Source organism: Penaeus vannamei, chromosome 20 (genome assembly GCF_042767895.1).
Source record: "Penaeus vannamei isolate JL-2024 chromosome 20, ASM4276789v1, whole genome shotgun sequence".
NCBI classification, from domain to species: Eukaryota; Metazoa; Arthropoda; class Malacostraca; order Decapoda; family Penaeidae; genus Penaeus; species Penaeus vannamei.
The window spans coordinates 33,076,190-33,093,689 of NC_091568.1; the positions used below are offsets into that span (position 1 = coordinate 33,076,190).

The window sequence follows — 17,500 nt, forward strand, 5'->3', positions numbered from 1 at the left end:
TGCAACTGCTGCTGGTGTTGTACTTGTTTTGGCTGTTGCTGGTGTGGCTGTACTTGGTGTGAGATTTGAAGTTGCTGTGCAGGGGGCAGTGGTTGTGAGGGGGGTTGTGTTGGAGACTGTTGTGGTGACTGCTGCAACTGCTGTTGTTGTGGTACCTGTGGCATCTGTTGCTGCTGCTTAGGAGATTGATGTGGTAGCTGTGGCTGGTGATGTTGAGGTGGTGGTGACTGCTGTGGCACTTGCTGTAGCTGCTGAAGCTGTGGTGATTGCTGGGGTGGTTGTTGCTGCTGTAAAGGCAACTGCTGTTGTTGTAGTGTTCTTTGCTGTGGGTGCAACTGCTGCTGCTTTGGTTGTTGTGGTTTATGTTGCTGTTGTGGCTGATGGTGATGCAGTTGCTGTTGTTGCTGCTGCTGTTGCTGCTGCTGATGGAGTTGTGGGAGAGGAAGAGCAAGAGCCTGAGGTTGAGCCTGAGGTTGAGATTGAGACTGAAGTTGAGACTGAGATGGATGATGATGATGCGCATGAAGATGTGGCTGATGATGCGGATGTGGCTGTGATGGGGATGGCTGCTGTGGCTGTTGCTGTGGTTGCTGCTGCTGTTGCTGCTTTGGCTGTTGCTGCTGCTGTTGCTGCTTTGGCTGTTGCTGTTGCTGTTGCTGCTGCTGCTGTTGTGGCTGCTGCTGCTTATGGTGCAGTTGCTCATGCTTTTGTTGTTGCTGTTGCTGCTGTTGCTGCTGCTGTTGCTGCTGCTGTTGCTGTTGTTGTTGCTGTTGCTGCTGCTGTTGTACTGTTTTGGGAAGTTGTATTTTCTGCTGAGGAACTAAGATCTGATGCTTCTGCTGTGGGGGAAGTTGAGGCTGTGGCTGTTTGGGCAACTGATGCATCTGCTGATGCTGTGGGGAGGGCTGTGACTGTGCCACATGAGGCTGTGTTGGATTTGAAGGTGGCTGTGGTCCCCCTGGTTGCACAGGCCCTCTCTTCCCAAAGCTGCTTCCAGTGGGTACACTGGCAAAAGGCATCTCATGCTTCATGTCTGGCCGCTGGGGCAGTTCAGCCTCTGCTGTAATGGCATCATGGGTCATGGGACTACCAGGTGGGATAGTTTCCTCACAGAGGAGGTCACCCAGGCCCTCTTCCTCATACCTTTTGGGTGTAGCTGATGCTGAGGCACGTGGTTTCTTCCTGATGTGGCGGATACCTTCCACCTCTGCCTCTTCCCCTTCCTTCTGGTCTTCAGCATCCAGTCTTCTTGAGAGTTTCACTTTACTTAGGCTTCCAGGTGGTGGGATTATTCCTTTTTCTGTTTCTTCATCCTCATCCTCTTCCTCATCATCCTCATCCTCTTCCTCATCATCTCCCTCATCATCCCCCTCATCATCATCATCATCACATGCTTCCGCTTCTCTTCTCCGGCCACTTTTCTTTTCTGTATCAGACACCAGTCTCTGTGCCCGCTTGATCATGGCATGCTCTCCATCTACAACCAGTCTGGGTCTTCGTGTCCTTCTCTCTGTCTCAGGTCTGGACAGCCTACCGTCGGAGTCTGATTCCTCTGACGTGTCTGGGAGGAACTCACGGCTCAAAACCTTCTTTCCTCTCCCTGATGTCCTACGTTTCTTGTCTGGACTTGCCTTCCCTTCCGACTTATCATCATCTTCCTTTGACTCTGGCTTGTCTTGTCGGGCTCGCTTGATGACTGCTTCTATGGTCTCTTCCACTGAGGATTCCCTCTTGATTCTCTCCACATCTGACCCACTCTGGCTTAAAGATGTGGATTCCAGCACTGGTGTAGAATCCCTTGGTGGTGACTGGATGGCAGAAGCTGTAATTCGTTGTGGAACATCCTTTGCCTTATCACTGGTCTCTGGCCTGTTCAGGAGATGTGGGAATATATGTTGCTGTCTCTGGGAAAAAGGAATAACCTTGGCCTCTACTTTGTCTTCACTCTTAACAGGTGGAGGTTTGTCCACTTTGGCGTCAAATGTTGGCTTAGGAACAGGCTTAGCAAGAGCTTTAGATTCAATTACAGGCATAACAGCTTGAGCAAGTAAGTGAGATGTAGGTCCACTTGGCTTGGGGATAGCTATGCCTCTGTCGCTGGCATTCACAGGCTTGGCTTTTATTTGTGTGACATTGATTCTTACTGGTTCTTTCATTGGCAAACTTGGTGCAGGGATTTCCTGCTGATTCTGCTTTGGTGATGGACACTTTGGTGATTCTTGCTTACTCACCTTGACCTCTGTAGGCTGAATTGTGGCCTGTTCACTCTTGACTGGTGTCTCTCTCTTGATCAAGACCTTACGAACAGGGGATATAATAGTGGTTACTGCAACTGCTTCTTTTTTCTCAGGTGTTGTACTGACTTCTGGCTGGGGAGCCACCTCCTTTACATCACTAATTGGCCACTTGACAGGTGATTCTCTGGCCTCCCTGGGAAGCATTATTCTCTTTTGAGGGCTTGGGGCAGTATCACTGTCAGACTCTGTCTTGTCACCCTCTCCTTCCTTCGCATCCTTTCTTGGTCGACCCTTCTTCTTGACCTTGGTATCTGCCTCAGCTTCATCTGATGCTAAGGCCCCCATGCTTGCCTTCGTTCGTGTGTCTTTCCTAGCACGAATTTCCCCAAAATCAAAAGGCTCTGGCTCTTTGAATTCATATACATCATCCTCCAAAGACTCAGGTTTTGGAGAGAGTAGTTTCATGGGGTCCTGGGTGATGTTCTTCCCTGGAGATTCAGGGATTGCTTTTTTAGGAGTTATCTCTAGGACTTTCTTGGCTTGCAACTCAGGAGTCTTTTTCTCAGGTGTGGTGAAGGATGTCTGCATCACTGGGGATAGTATTCTAGGAGCTGTGTCCTTCACAACAACACGGTCCTCTTCCTTCTTTATTGGTTTATCCAAACCCTTCATTTCAGATATAATGGCATTCAGATCAATATCCTTCCCACATGGCTCCTGCTCCACCTTCTCTTCCTTTACTTCTATCACTTGCACCTTTGCTGGTGTCTCTTTTACAGTCTTCTCAGACACTGTACTTACAGTAGCAGAAGGTTCAGATACAGGAGTAGATACAGCAGATACAGAGGCCGTGGCTGGAGCTTTTTCTGTACTTGATCTGGTGCGGGACTTTTCAGAGCCAGTGTCAGCATCAGATTCATACTCCTCACTATCACTTTCTGTCGTATCTGGAATAATAGATTCCCTTACCTAATACACTCAGATTTGAAAAATGAAGTGCTGAACCACTTTATATACTTTTCTACATATATAAATTCTTGTGCAATACATACAACAGATATAACCATTTATATCTCAGACTACACATACTGTTTATCGTGACACCCAAAATTAGTATTCTGGAATGTGTGCAATGACCTAAAACTGCTTCAATGAAGTAGATGTATTCAAGAAAGAAAGCAGTTCAAAATCTATTCATGGACGGAAAGGTCTTTAAACACTAAAGTACATCCATCTCATTGGTACTGATATCTTCAAAGTCATAATTTGCATACAATATTCTCCAGCATCCCTAGGTGAGTACATACCAAGTGTGCTTCCTCCTCCTCCTATTCCTCCTCCAATGCGGCGTGGCCGCCTCTGCTCACTGGGTGAAGGACTGTCTGGTTGCTGCACCTGCCTCTCACGCGCTGCTCTTGTGCTAGGGCCTGAGACACTGCTTGTGCCACTAGTGTCACTCCGCTCACTACGATCACTTTCACGCCGCTCTCGCATTCCACCTGGGGGGCGACCACGCTTGGTAGCACTTGTCTTTGGTGAGGAGGCTGTTGAGACCTTTGAAGGAGAATAGGAAAAAAAGTCAAGGAAAGTGTAGTAAAAAAAAAATCACATTTTCAAATTTGCAGTGGATATCAACTTTCCATTGGCAAAATGAAGATAAAGACTTAAAAGAATGCCAAGTAACATGGACAGATTTACAACTTTCACCTGTTCCTTTTCTTCCTTTTTGGCTTCCTTTGTGTCCTTGGTGTCTTTGACTTCCTTTTCCTTCTCTTTCTTCTCTTTCAACTCCTTAGTTGCTGCAGCTCTGCCCTTCCTAACCCTATTCTGTGACCATGTGAGATTCTCTGCAATGCAAGGCCTTCGTATCCACTCATCATACCTGTTGTTCCATCCAAGGTAATGAACGTAGTACATAGGCGCATTTCCTTCCTCTTCAACTTCTAGCACCTGCTCGATTAGCACATATAAAATTAGTAATACATAGTAATATTAGGAAAAATACTCAGAAATACCTTAACACACATACCTAAATAAAGATAAAGAATACATATAACATCAATATTACCAACCAAAAAAAAAAAAAAAAGAAAAGAAAAAGAAAAGGAAAAATATTCCCTTTCCTGACCTTCGCTTCATAGGTCACTTTTGATTCTTTGGCATTGGGTCCATATAGCACACGCAACTTGTCTCCAACATTGACGGGGACATGAGCTGGGAGAAGGGCCTTGCCCCTGGAGGGGAGAGAGTTTGCTCGGTCAATCCTGCAGCCAAAGTTGACTTCACAGGCTGTCACAAACTTATGCAAGGAGGGAAGAGGATAAGGAGAGAAAAAACAGAGGAATGAGAAAGATAGAGAGGTAGAAAAAATAGGAAAGCGAGAGGGAAGGTATATAGTAAAAGGGAAGGAGAATGACCACAAAAATTACAAACATGAGAGACAGATAAGAGACCAAATTAGGGAGAGTATAAAATGAGATATCAAGAAAGTAGGAACACAGAGTAAAACATGAGAGGAAGGTTTGGGAGTTGTATCTATACCAACTATAGGTCAATATATTGGCCAATTTTACAAAAACAAAGCAAAAAAGGGATTGGCCAACTCACATCGGTGTCTCCACTTCTCCCTCATTCTTCTTCTTGCGCCCTCTTTTCTTGGCCCCAGGAGAGTCTTCAGCTGTGATTGGTGCTGCTGCTGAAACTGCCACTGCCTTCTGGCCTTTGCTCTTGCTTTTGTTTGCTTTTTTCTCGCTGGCAGGGCTTGCTGCTACAGAGGCCCCCGAGTGTGTTGAACTAACTGGGGTTGGCGTAGTTGAGGATGAAGAAGCTGTTTCATCATCACCCTCTGTGTCATCCTCAGCCTTCACACAGATGACAGCCATGGCTGCTCTCTCGTTCTTGGTTTTACGTGTTGGCGTGGCTGTCTTTTTGGTTGATTCATCCTTCTCACGGCTCTCCTCACGATGCCTGGAGGATCTTGTTTGAGCCTGCAAAGAGAATATATACTGCACATTATCCTATATTATCCTATCTATATTGGCCTCCTCGTATATCTACAAGTAAATGACATGATTTCTTCAGCCAAACCCATATTATGCCCATACCCCTATTACCCTTGCAGGCCCTCCCCACTCTGAGCCAGCCATACAATTGTGTACCCAACCTCTCTTTTCTTATGAATGAAATGCAGGCGAGTGTGAAGTAGAAATTCTGGCAAATATGCACATTTCACAAAATAAAATTATCTTTTCCTGTCCCCTATTCCCCCTCCACACACAAAAATGCATATAATATTGTCACTTCATAGTAAACTACCTTTTTTCTATCTATACATTTAAATACAGATTTTTCTGTTTTATATGATAGAAATGTTTATGTTACTTGTGTCTGTTTTATTTGCAATCATAATTAATTTTTAAGCAAGGGAGAGAAAGCCAGGTTTAAAGAGCTGAATTCAATTGCGACTCCTCACACTTTTCCTGAAACACTATTTAGTTGCACGGCTGCAAAACTTCTTGGGTAGATGTAAAAACTACCTTACATACTAATTTCAATTATAACTTTTAGACCTTGGATCCGGGTGATGTGACCACCACATCATGAACAAATTTAGCTGTGGGACGGGAGACATGAATATAAAATTGTGAAAAAATCTGGCCGAGGGCCTTAGTGTTGGGAACACGTCACCATGAGAATTTCGTTTGAAGACCCAGGTGATGGGAGAGATGCACCAAGAGTGCATAAAGCTCTTAGCTGCTTATTAGACTTGCATTATTTCCATAAATCAATGAGTGTAAACTGTGTCATCTATAAGCCATGACTGGCATAGCATAAGTTCCAGAGAGGACACTATTTCCATGCTCAGGATCCTATTCCTGCCTGCCTTGACTGATTATGAAAATATAAAAAATTATGCAAGTAGCAAAATTGCAGAGTTATAGACTACTTACAGAGATGATATGGAGTCTGTGCAAAGAAAACATGTTATTACCATAATGATACAGCATAACAAATAACAAATACAGACCATGGAAAATGGAGAAAAAGGCTTAAGCATAAAAAGAGATAATAACACTGCAAACAGGAGGAGAGGTGTCTTGGGGTCACAAGTGTTCCTGTGCCTAGCCTACATGCCACACACCCAGTAGAGTTCTAATCAAGTAAGGCTATTGCCCAGATTTTGGGCCATGTGCAGGCAGTGAAGCACCCAGATCCAATAAACTAAATTCATCGTATGATGCCACTGATGCCAAAAAAAGTAAGAAAATTATATATTTCTTGGAACTGACCATCATATTTCATAAAGATGAGTGAAAAAGCAACATGCATTTATTTTCTCAGATGTAAATATCGCTTCTGATTTTTTTTCCTGCCCCTGTACAGATCTTAATTCCCTTGGAGAACTGTGTATAGCTTTTTCAATTTTAAGATTCCTCAACACCTAAACATCCACACACATACCATTTCAATCTCTTCTTCTTCGCTGTCACTCTCCTCTTTGACTTCCTTCTCCTTTTTCTCCTCCTTCCTCTCCTCTCTAGTGCTGGAACGTGTCTTGACCTCTGGGGTAGCTTCTTGCCTTTCCTCCTTAGCACTGGAACGGGTCTTTACCTCTGCAGCCTCCCCCTTGGCTGCACGGTTCTTAGCCTCTGAGCGGGGTGTACGTGGCTCCCTCGCACGTTCTTTCACCACTACTTCACCGCCTGCCTGGTCCTTCCCACTAGTGTCTGTGCGACTCCGCTCTTTGCTAGTTGATGATGAATCCCGTGACTTGTCCTTCCCTGCAGTTGGTTCACGAGACCTTTCCCGCATCACCACAGGCTCCCTTGATCGCTCCCTTGTCATAGCTGGCTCCCGTGACCTCTCCCGGCTCCCTGCAGCTTCTCGTGATCTCTCTTTGGTTCCTGTTGACTCTCTCTCAGGGGAGTTCTGAGATTTGCTCTCTTGCTTTACATTTCTGTTAAAGTACGGAAAAATATAAATACTCTTGATCTTCATATAATTAAAAAATTAAGAAAACATAACAAAACTTGTGAAACGTGAAAATATCATGAAAGAATTCTAATTTTTCTACCATAAAAATGTACTTTATCTTAAATAAAGGTCTAATTCCATTTACCAAACAGTATGTATAGTTGAGGTTGGTCCCTGCTTATATTTTCTTCTAGACAACTTCTCACCAAGCGAAAAACTGTTATTTGATGTAAGACAAGGTTGTATACATTCCAATCACAGTAAGAACACATACCTGGAACTTTTTGACTCTTCCTTCTTTTTTTCATTGTCTTTTTTATCATTTTCCTTCTTTTCTGGCTCCTTCTTCTCAGACTCTTTCTTGACCTCATCTTTCTCCCCTTTTCTTTTCTCTCCTTTCTTGCCCTCCTCCTCTTCCTCCTTTTTCTCATTCTCATCTTCTGTTGAATCACAGCTGTCATTATCTTTCTTCTTGGAAGCCCTGGGTGTTCGGTCACAGTCCCTGATCAAGCTTCTACCCGAGCGGTGCCTTGTCCTTGAACCACGTGGGTTGCTCACCATTGTGCATCCCAACTTTCGGTAAAAGTCCTCAAAACTTTGGAGATATCTGTAAATAGAGGAAAATCTGAATTTTCTGTTACATAACATATGCTCAAAGAGTATACACTTTCCTCATTCTGATGAAAAACTGCTGTTACACTGGTAAGTCTAAAGAAGGGTTTACGTATTAGTCACTAAAATGACTTCTTTGAAAATAGATCTTTATAAGTAATCTAGTTAAAGTGTGGGTATAAAACTTTTGTTTGGGGGAGGGATAAAGATAAAGTACAATATATTTACAAAAAATAATACATACAAACCAACATACCTCTTATATGCGGCTTTTATGTGGTTGGGAGCCTGAGAGCCCAGAGACTGAAGCTGCATTTTATTGGACACAACTTTCCATTGGTTCTGATTCATCACACGATTAAAGCCTCCCAATTTCTGAACCACCTGCAATACAGAACAATGCAATGTTATCCAAAAGGAACTTAAAAAATGAAGAGCAAGACAGAATCACAGCGAGAGAGAGAGAGAGAGAGACAGAGAGAGAGAGAGAGAGAGAGAGAGAGAGAGAGAGAGAGAGAGAGAGAGAGAGAGAGAGAGAGAGAGAGAGAGAGAGAGAGAGAGAGAGAGAGAGTGAGTGAGTGAGTGAGTGAGTGAGTGAGTGAGTGAGTGAGTGAGTGAGTGAGTGAGTGAGAGAGAGAGAGAGAGAGAGAGAGAGAGAGAGAGAGAGAGAGAGAAAGAGAGAGAGAGAGAGAGAGAGAGAGAGAGAGAGAGAGAGAGAGAAAGAAAGAAAGAAAGAAAGAAAGAAAGAAAGAAAGAAAGAAAGAAAGAAAGAAAGAAAGAAAGAAAGAAAGAGAGAAAGAGAGAAAGAGAGAAAGAGGGGGGAGAGAGGGGGAAGGAGAGGGGAGGGAGGGAGGGAGGGAGGGAGGGAAGATATAATACAAAATAAAATAATATAAAAAAAAATGCTATAATCATTATTATTGATGTTAACCCCTACAATTCGGGTGACGTGACCATCCCGTCATGGAAAAATCAGGGCTGAGGGCAGGGTGACATGAACATGCCACAATGGGACAAAATGGTCGTGGGCCTAAGCACTGCAAGCCTGGGAGAGCGGCCATTTACGTAACCCACTGTCCGTATTTTCGGCCATGTGATTGCCATGATGCAACCAGGTCCAACGGGTTTAATATGTTATTAACCATAGTAAGAGTATCATTAACAATGATAATAACAATAGTGGAAACTTTCATTAGCAAATACGAAAATAGTAGGATAAACAGCCCTGGTAGACCTTGGTGACAAAGCATTTATGGCACCATTTAAGAGTAAAACCATCAATAAATACACTAACATGGTGGGCAGTGTAGGAGGTATCCATGAAACTTCTAAGACAATTGAATTGTGAGAGAGCAAAATTATCTCAAAATTCCATTGCAAGCATCTCAAAATATTTTCAACTCAAATTTGTCTAATTTCAGTCTTGAATGTCAGTCTCATTTGAGACCATGTCTATTCTGATGAACTCGCAAATGCAATCAACCATTTTCAAATCCCATGAAACTCACATCCGCTGGATGGTCTCAAAAATTATGTAAACAAAGAGAACTGGTAATTTGGACACTTGCCTAAGTTCATTATGTCTATCATGTTTTTACTAAATCTAATGATATATATATATATATATATATATATATATGAAAACTCATTTAGTTTACTTTGTAATGAGTTAATTAGTTATTGTTTTCAACAGGAACCAAATTCTGAAAAGGTACCTTTATTCTGAGATATAAAAGTAGATATTCCTCTCTGCATTATGGCTACACTCAAAACATGCTTGAGACAAAATCCGAGACCATTTATCTAACCGAGACTTTTTCATCTCAGGTTTGTCAGGGAACTTTCGTGGATATCCCCAGCATTCCACGATTAACTACATAAACACTATCATTAGATGTATTACCTTAATCATACTACATCCTAGCTGTCACTATCATAAGCATACATATTATCACCTATGATACCTATGAAAGAGGTAATGCATTTCACATTCCAAAGATCTAGCTAATGTACAGTGACATTTCAGTACAAGCAAGTATATCTCAACAAAAGGGAAAACCACCAACCTTAAAAAGCTTGTACAAGTCCAAGTCCTTGTTCCCTACAGTTGGTCCACTATTGATTGGGGTTCCACACTCCTCCATGAACTTGTACAGCTGTGCAACGAAGTGATCCTTCTCCTCTCTTGGCTCGTCATCAGAACTCTGCAAAGCCAGACAAGTTGGAAAATTCAAAACTGGGACAGTAGACACAGAATGAATTTTTAAAAATGAAACATTGAAATGAAACAGAAAAAAGGAGAAAAACAAATATTTAAATATGCATACATACTTATGTATAACAACTGCCAGAGAATTAACCAACATCTGACAATACTCACGACACTTACGTCAGAGTCCGACCCGTCCCTATCTGAATCATCGTCAGAAACGTTTGTGCCAAAGAGAAGGTCACGGTCCCAATGGGGCGGCAGCTCATCGTTTGTCATGAAGAGCAGGGCCTTTTCTACGGCCGTCTTGAGAGCACTCTGAGAAACCTTGCTCCCAACCTCACGGCTAAAAGGCGAAGCTTCTTTCTTTGGTACCGTGTAACTGGGGATGATAATGAATTATGCACACCACTTCAATCACTGTCCACGGCCCAAGGATAGAACAATAAAGAAAAGATAATGATAAATACAACAATAATGATAAATAATAACAACAAATAATAGTTACTATTAACAATCATGATAATGATAATGATAATGATGGTTATGTTATAGATGATATAGATGACAATAACAGCACTACTACTACTACTACTAATAATAATAATAATAATAAAATAATAATAATAACAACAACAACAACAATAATTTCAATAATAATAATGATAATCATCATTGTTGTAATCAAAATGATTATGATAAGAGTAGTAGTAGTAGTAGTAGTAAGAGAAGCAATAATTAATAATAATGATAACAGTAAAAACAATACTATATTCATTAAAATAATATAACTAAAAACAATAAGATTGATGATAACAATAAGGATAACAATGATGACAATAATGTAATAATGGCGATGATATACTAATAATAAAACTATTAACAACATTAATAACAATAACAGCTATCATAACAATAATAATCATTTTTAAATGAAGAAATTGAAGGAAAAAGAGGAGGAGGAGGAGGAGGAGGAGGAGAAATAAGAGAAGAAAAAGAAGATATAGAGAAAAGGAGAAGAAAAGACAAAGAAGAAGAAAATGAAGAAAAGAAAAAGAAGGAGGAGGAAGAAGACGGAAGAGGGGAAGGAGGAGAAAAAGGGAGGAGGAGGAGGAGGAGGAGGAGGAGGAGGAGGAGGAGGAGGAGAAAAAGAAGGAGAAAAAGAAGAAAAAGGAGAAAAAGGAGGAGGATGTATTTTCCCAATCATAATAGCCTTTTCCACTTGCTTGGCAACAGTGACCTTACAAAAACACAACCTGCATGCAACTGTGCACTCAATCAAGCAAAAATACATATATAAATAAAAAAAATAATAATTTGGGAAAACACATGCTTTGATGAAACATCTTGTAGAAAAGTTAAATGGAGAGTCCAGTGTAAAACTCAACACATCTGAACTGAAAGTCATCATACACAAAGAGAACAAGAGAAAGGTCAACCACATAACTATACTCCATATACCAACCATCAACCTGAGATAAATGACAAACTACTGTAAATAAATAATGAAAACGATACAATCTGTACACATAGCAATAATCATCTATTTTTAATTATGAATCTAATATCAAAAAATAAAATCTTTTCTGTTCCTTACATTTTCCCCATTTACACATCTACATTCCCACATTACTATCAAGGTTCAAATCTGTGAAGATTAAAAAATGAGCTACATACAAGGGGAAGACGATGGCACAATGTGATTATTGTAAAATACTGGAAAATAATAAGTACAAGTGTAAAAGCTTCCAAAGATTAGCAACAGCGTCTACCATTAGTTACAAGTGATATGATAATTCAGGCTCAAGAAAATCATACAAAATATTGAAGTATGGAAGCAAGCCATTTTCCAGACAAAATGTAATGAGATATTAATCTGAACTTCATACTGTACTCAGGTCTGGGGCTATCTTACTTCCAAAAAAAAGCAAAACAAAAATAAATTATATGCTAAGAATCTTCACAGAACTAAGGAATGCTCCATCATAGAATGAAAATATATGTCTTTCCCATATTATTAACAAAAAAAGATTCTCAAAGCCTACAATGTTCCCAATGTTTCAGATCATAATTTTCTCTACATAAATTGGGGTATATCCTTCAATGAATTACCTATGGTTGTGCCAATATCTTGATTAATATGTGTAAGCTAGTCTGACAGAAGGCAAGTGACTAACCTTAACATTAATAATCACTAAAACAAAAGAAGCTAAAATAATTTTAAAAGACTTCAAAAGTAAATGCACACATAGAAAGGTATAAACTTTTTGCATTAACACTTGAATAAAACTCATCTTTGTTACTCTGCCCATGTTAGCACTTACTATCTTCCATCCTGAAATGACCTGACCAGGTAGTCCTTTTTGGTCTCAATCTTGACAGAGTCTTGGGCTGTTGGAGCAACCACAAGCCCTGGGAACCAGTTGTCCTTCTGCTTTTTCTTGTCCCCGAGCTCCACACAAACAACTTTGCCGATATCTGACTCCCACTCCTCACGTCTCGAGCGATGCCTCTTGTGGACATCATCATCTTCTTCTCCAGAATCTTCACCATCTCTGAACCAGAAAATATAAATACAATCAAGGAAATGAGTATCATGTTTACAATTTGAACACTTTGGGACACCAAGATGGTAATCTACACATTTCTATTATTAATTTCTGAAGTCTTATTAAAAGAAAAAAAAAAAAAAATCAATTAACATAAATTCACCTTAACAGGTTCCTTATCATTAAACAAGTGTAAATATGACGTACGCATGTGGTCTAGACCTGCGCCCTCGCCTTCCTCCAACCACAGGGGTGCCAAAGTGCTCTGGGTGTGTGAGAGGCAGCTGGTCTAGGGTCTCACTCTCAGCAAAGTGCCTTCCACTCTTCAGGCACAGGGATGTTCGGCGGAGTGTTGTTATGTCACCATCATCAAAGACTGAAATTTTCGTTATGAGGGTATTAGGATGATTAAAACTAGAAACATCAATCAATAAATATAAAATATAGAAGGAAGGTTCACTTCTAAACTACTCCATTTTGTCATCTATGATAAACTATTTACAATATAAATCTTCTTTCACACTTAGTGAAAATTATTAATCACAAACTATACAATAACATATAAGTAAATACAATGACCATCAGTCCTGTAATGCCAGCTTCTCAGTTACTCTGTCACTATAAATAGCACGTTACTAACCAAACATACAAAAACATAATCAGAGAAACTCACCGACTGTATACTGACTGCAGTCTTGAATTTTGTTCACAATGGCATCTACAAACTGATTTTTATCTGGATGGCTCGCTTTGACTTGGGCTCCAATTTTCAAAACACCTTTAACCAAGTCATCAGGTACAACAGCTGAGCCTAAGCCTAGTTTAAAGGTTACCTGAAAAGTAAAAAATTAATATAAAGACTATGAATCAAAACTATAAATATGGCAAAATATATATCGCAGAACAAAACCAATATGAACATGACCAAATACAGAATAAAGTTGCAAAAAATATTACTTACTTTAACCTTGACTGATTTGACAACCTTGTGGACCTTTGCCTCACAGAAAGCACCCTTGTACTTGGCTGACACCTCAGTACCAACGGTCAGGAAAGGGGGGTCCTCAGGCTGCAGGTAAAGAAAGGCCATGTCACAAGAGAGGCTTTTCCAACAGAGGTGAAAATAGCTAACAAGTGATCACCACATGTATTAACATCCTATCTCCATATATGGTAAGCTTAGGTCTATTATCTTCATTGGAATGTGGTCATCTTTCCAAGTCATCAAGGGCCTATTACGTGGCCATACGGTATTTGCAATGACAAGCAACGGTAAAGAAACTGTGCAGTTAGGTCACCACTGGGTTGCTCAGTGCAGATGTGCATATCCTTTTTGAGGGGAAAAGCTGAACTTCAAGATTTAATTACCTGTGGTAACCACATCTCAACGAGGGTCCAAGAACATACACAACCTAATGGTTGTGCCCCTGTCTCTCAAGCTGCAAATTATTGTTTGCGAAGAAATTCGTGTTCTCCCTGCGATCGTAACAGAGCTGAAGTTCACTGTATTAAAATTGACAAAGAACCTGAATGAAAGAAGAGTTTTGATTTACAAGGGCTAAAGATGTGTTTGGTCAAAGAGAATGTAGCTGCAAAGATGGTACACTGCATTCAGTAATACCTTCTCTCTACCTCCCTCTTCTTTTTTTTCAACTAATTCTCTTTCCAATAAAAAATAGAAATAAAAAAAATGTAGGTCAAGAACAATCCTCACAAAAAATCCCATGTGATATTCTAAATCCTTCTTTGAACTTTACATACAGAATCGAAACAATCAAAGATAATGCTTAAACAAGAATTTTGAACTTGGCAACAAACTTGGGATTTATTAGCTTTAATTTTAGACAGTAAAGAATGTAAATAAACAATGCTTTTAACATAAAAAATAATAAAATATATGCACTCAGACTCAGCGAAACTGGTCTTGCGTGAGAGAAATGACATCTACATTTTATGTATAAATCTCAAGCAGGAGCTGAGACTGATTGGTATGTCTACAAACATCTGATTATCCTCAACACTAACCTTCTTTTTATGTGGCTGTACAACTGCTCCTTCAGGAATATCCATCCTCTGGAATAGTAGATCCAATGTCAGTTTAATCATACACACTGAGAAAAGTAAATGAGAAGGTAAAACTTCTTTTCTACCGTGTCAGTCATTTCATAAGCTAACTGATGAATACTAAATGTACTTTGCTTCCTGAAAAGTATATGCTGGTGACTGGCAGGAGTTAAGGCACCCTTTTCAAGTACCAGAACCATTAGGCTTTTCCTAGATATAATTATGGTCTTTCCTATATAGAGATAGTTCTTCATAACTTCTCATACCAATACTTCAAAATCAAAAGACAGAAATGTCTGCAACATATAATTAATATAAAATATTAATTCATATACCACCTCATCTTACTTTTCTCGCTTACATTTACCTTTAACAGTCTACATTTAATTGCAGCTGCCTTTGACAAAAATCAGTATTCAGTTTATAACCTACAATGACAAAAAGAGCTAAGCTACAGTATTATTAAATAGACTCATAAATATAAAGAGAAAAAAGCTAACTTACACTATTAGTATGAATCTCTGAACTTCTTGACAAGTAACTGACTTGGGTCAATTATAAAGGCAAGCTTTGCACTGCCATTCCTCTGACTGAAAGACTAGAGCCTCACTGGTACCTTTCATATTTTTCATAACTTTGAATAAAAACAAAACCAAAGGTATCCTCCCCTACAAAAGACAAAAATACTAAGGTTTTGTATATCCTACAAGATTAATGGCAGTCTATTCCTGAATTTCTTTTCTATAGCCAATAAGTATATTATATGTGATAAAAACACCCATTGTAAGCCACTGAGGTATATACCAATTGCCATAGCCTGTTTTTGTCTGTGCTCCAGATGAGGTTTACAATCCTCCAACACTACTTTGACAAGGCAGAACTTGTAAATCTCTCTAATATTGATCATTAAAACAGGAATCAGTCCCAAGGTCTATCACGTCAGGAACATAAATGGGCAGAATTTTTTTGGCATTTGCAGCACACAACACACATGCAGCTGAGATTGCTTGATACTACACCACTTAACAAATTTGACTGAAGACTGAAGGCCTTCCAAGACAGATCATAGATCATAGCAAGTCAATCTGGATTGAACACAATTCAATTATAAGGAAAATAGTATATTCCCACTGGCCTAATGATATCTTTACCACATATACCCAACAAATTTCTCTTGATTGCACTCAACCCAGTAAGTTAGAGTATGGCCATTATTCATTTTAATGTAATTTACTAAAATAATGTTTTAGGACCTACAACAGATGATTACAGATAATAATAAACAAACTCACACTCTTTAACTACAATATAGCCCATCCCATAACTTACCTCACAGCTTCCTATATAGGTTATGAATCACTATTTCACATCACTAGTACTACCACAGTCTGCTATGAAGTAGTTCCCTACTTTCTGCAATGTACAATCACAAGTTAACTACTAAGCCAACATATATTTAGTGTTAACCAAAGAACCCGTTCCCAGACACGAAAATGACCGTTTCGGGTAGCCATGGGGCGCGTGCAATGCTGTGATCAGCTGCCTGCAATGAGCCACACTAAACGACCTCAAAGGGTGAGAAAATTCACTCTTAACAAGTGAGGGAAGTATGAAGTTCGTTTCTGCAAAAGGGTGAAGGAAGGAGGGAACTCTCACTGAACTAATTTGCCCCGAGCTTGCCATTCTCGGCGTCTAGATGACTCCTAGATGAATGCCCTCACAATAAATACTTTCCATACGAAACCCCCCACAGACTTTTGATTTTAACTCTAAAATTCTCGACCGATTCCCCACTGAACTAAACTTGGGAGAATTTCTTGCCTCCCAACCTCGGTTAAGTTTTTCGGCGTATTCCGTGATTTTTCCTTGTCCACGGTTATAATTCCCGATCGAGCGACACTTCACGACGTACCTGCATCATAAATGCAGAACAAATTCAGAGAAGAGAGCACGTAAATAGTCAAAAATTCCCGACAGCCATCGTGCACTCTGCTCTCCTCACTCCGCTCAGCCACAATAACAACTTGTCACGAGCTAAAGACGCTGTGATTGGTCGGATCTTGTAAGAAGGGATTTGTAAAAGGTATTTTCATTGGTTCAAATTTTGGAAACACAGAAAGTATGCGATACTGTGGTTGGTTCAATTTTCTAAGAAGAGATATGTAAGCAAATCTCCTATTGGCTTAGATTTTGGAAAAACATAGAATATCCTGCGATTTGATTGGTCAGGTTCCCCGAGAAAGGGTTTGTAAGAGACGCCAGCATTGGCCAAAATTTTAGAAACACAAAGAGTATGTGGCGCTCTGATTGGTCGAGATTATAGAAACATGGCGAGCGGAGTAAAGTAGTACGCGATCTTGTCACGTACTCAAAATCTTTTGACTTTTGTATGAGAACAATCGTCCCGTAGCCATCTCTCTTAAGATGATAAAGCACGGAACGGTGATGCCAAAGCTTATTATGGCGTAATTTCAAAAATCAATAACGATAACAGCGTCTTTTAGCTTGTAGGGAATGCATCTTTTAAAAGTAATATTAGAAGCGCGGACTATTCAAATTCTCTATTTTTGCTCATTTTGCTAATTTCATACATTGCATCTCTGTGATCACCACTCGATATCACTGACCATAAAGAACTGCAACGAATGTATTATCATGGAACACGTCTGGTTAAGTTGATAGTTATTTAAAAGTCGTCCTGTTGTCATTTAACGTTATTTGGCGCTTTAAATAATGACATGTTTTGATCTTTAGATTCTGAAAATATTTTATTACAAATCATCTCTTTCAAACTGTCCTGTGGTCTGACCACTAACCCTTTATTGCTTACAATTATTGGTTCAAAGTTTACGGTT

The 17,500-nt window shown here is 40.0% G+C and overlaps 1 protein-coding gene across 13 annotated transcripts in view; it reads right to left on the reverse strand.

Annotated features, from left to right (window-relative positions):
• LOC113827377 (uncharacterized) overlaps positions 1 to 16,711 on the reverse strand; it is a gene marked incomplete at its 3' end in the record, with an annotated part of 20,084 nt that extends 3,373 nt beyond the window's left edge. The window contains 18 exon segments of one of the 13 annotated variants that reach the window (XM_070135389.1): positions 1 to 3,184; positions 3,545 to 3,791; positions 3,945 to 4,187; positions 4,366 to 4,501; positions 4,845 to 5,224; positions 6,699 to 7,194; positions 7,486 to 7,818; positions 8,080 to 8,207; positions 9,890 to 10,027; positions 10,204 to 10,414; positions 12,357 to 12,587; positions 12,789 to 12,957; positions 13,255 to 13,414; positions 13,543 to 13,650; positions 13,950 to 14,084; positions 14,607 to 14,654; positions 15,975 to 16,058; positions 16,558 to 16,695. The exon segment at positions 1 to 3,184 is cut by the window's left edge and continues 609 nt beyond it. In XM_070135389.1, the coding sequence (XP_069991490.1) occupies positions 1 to 3,184; positions 3,545 to 3,791; positions 3,945 to 4,187; positions 4,366 to 4,501; positions 4,845 to 5,224; positions 6,699 to 7,194; positions 7,486 to 7,818; positions 8,080 to 8,207; positions 9,890 to 10,027; positions 10,204 to 10,414; positions 12,357 to 12,587; positions 12,789 to 12,957; positions 13,255 to 13,414; positions 13,543 to 13,650; positions 13,950 to 13,964 (6,179 nt within the window). 13 annotated transcript variants of the gene reach the window in all.
• Between the last annotated feature and the right edge of the window lie 789 nt (positions 16,712 to 17,500).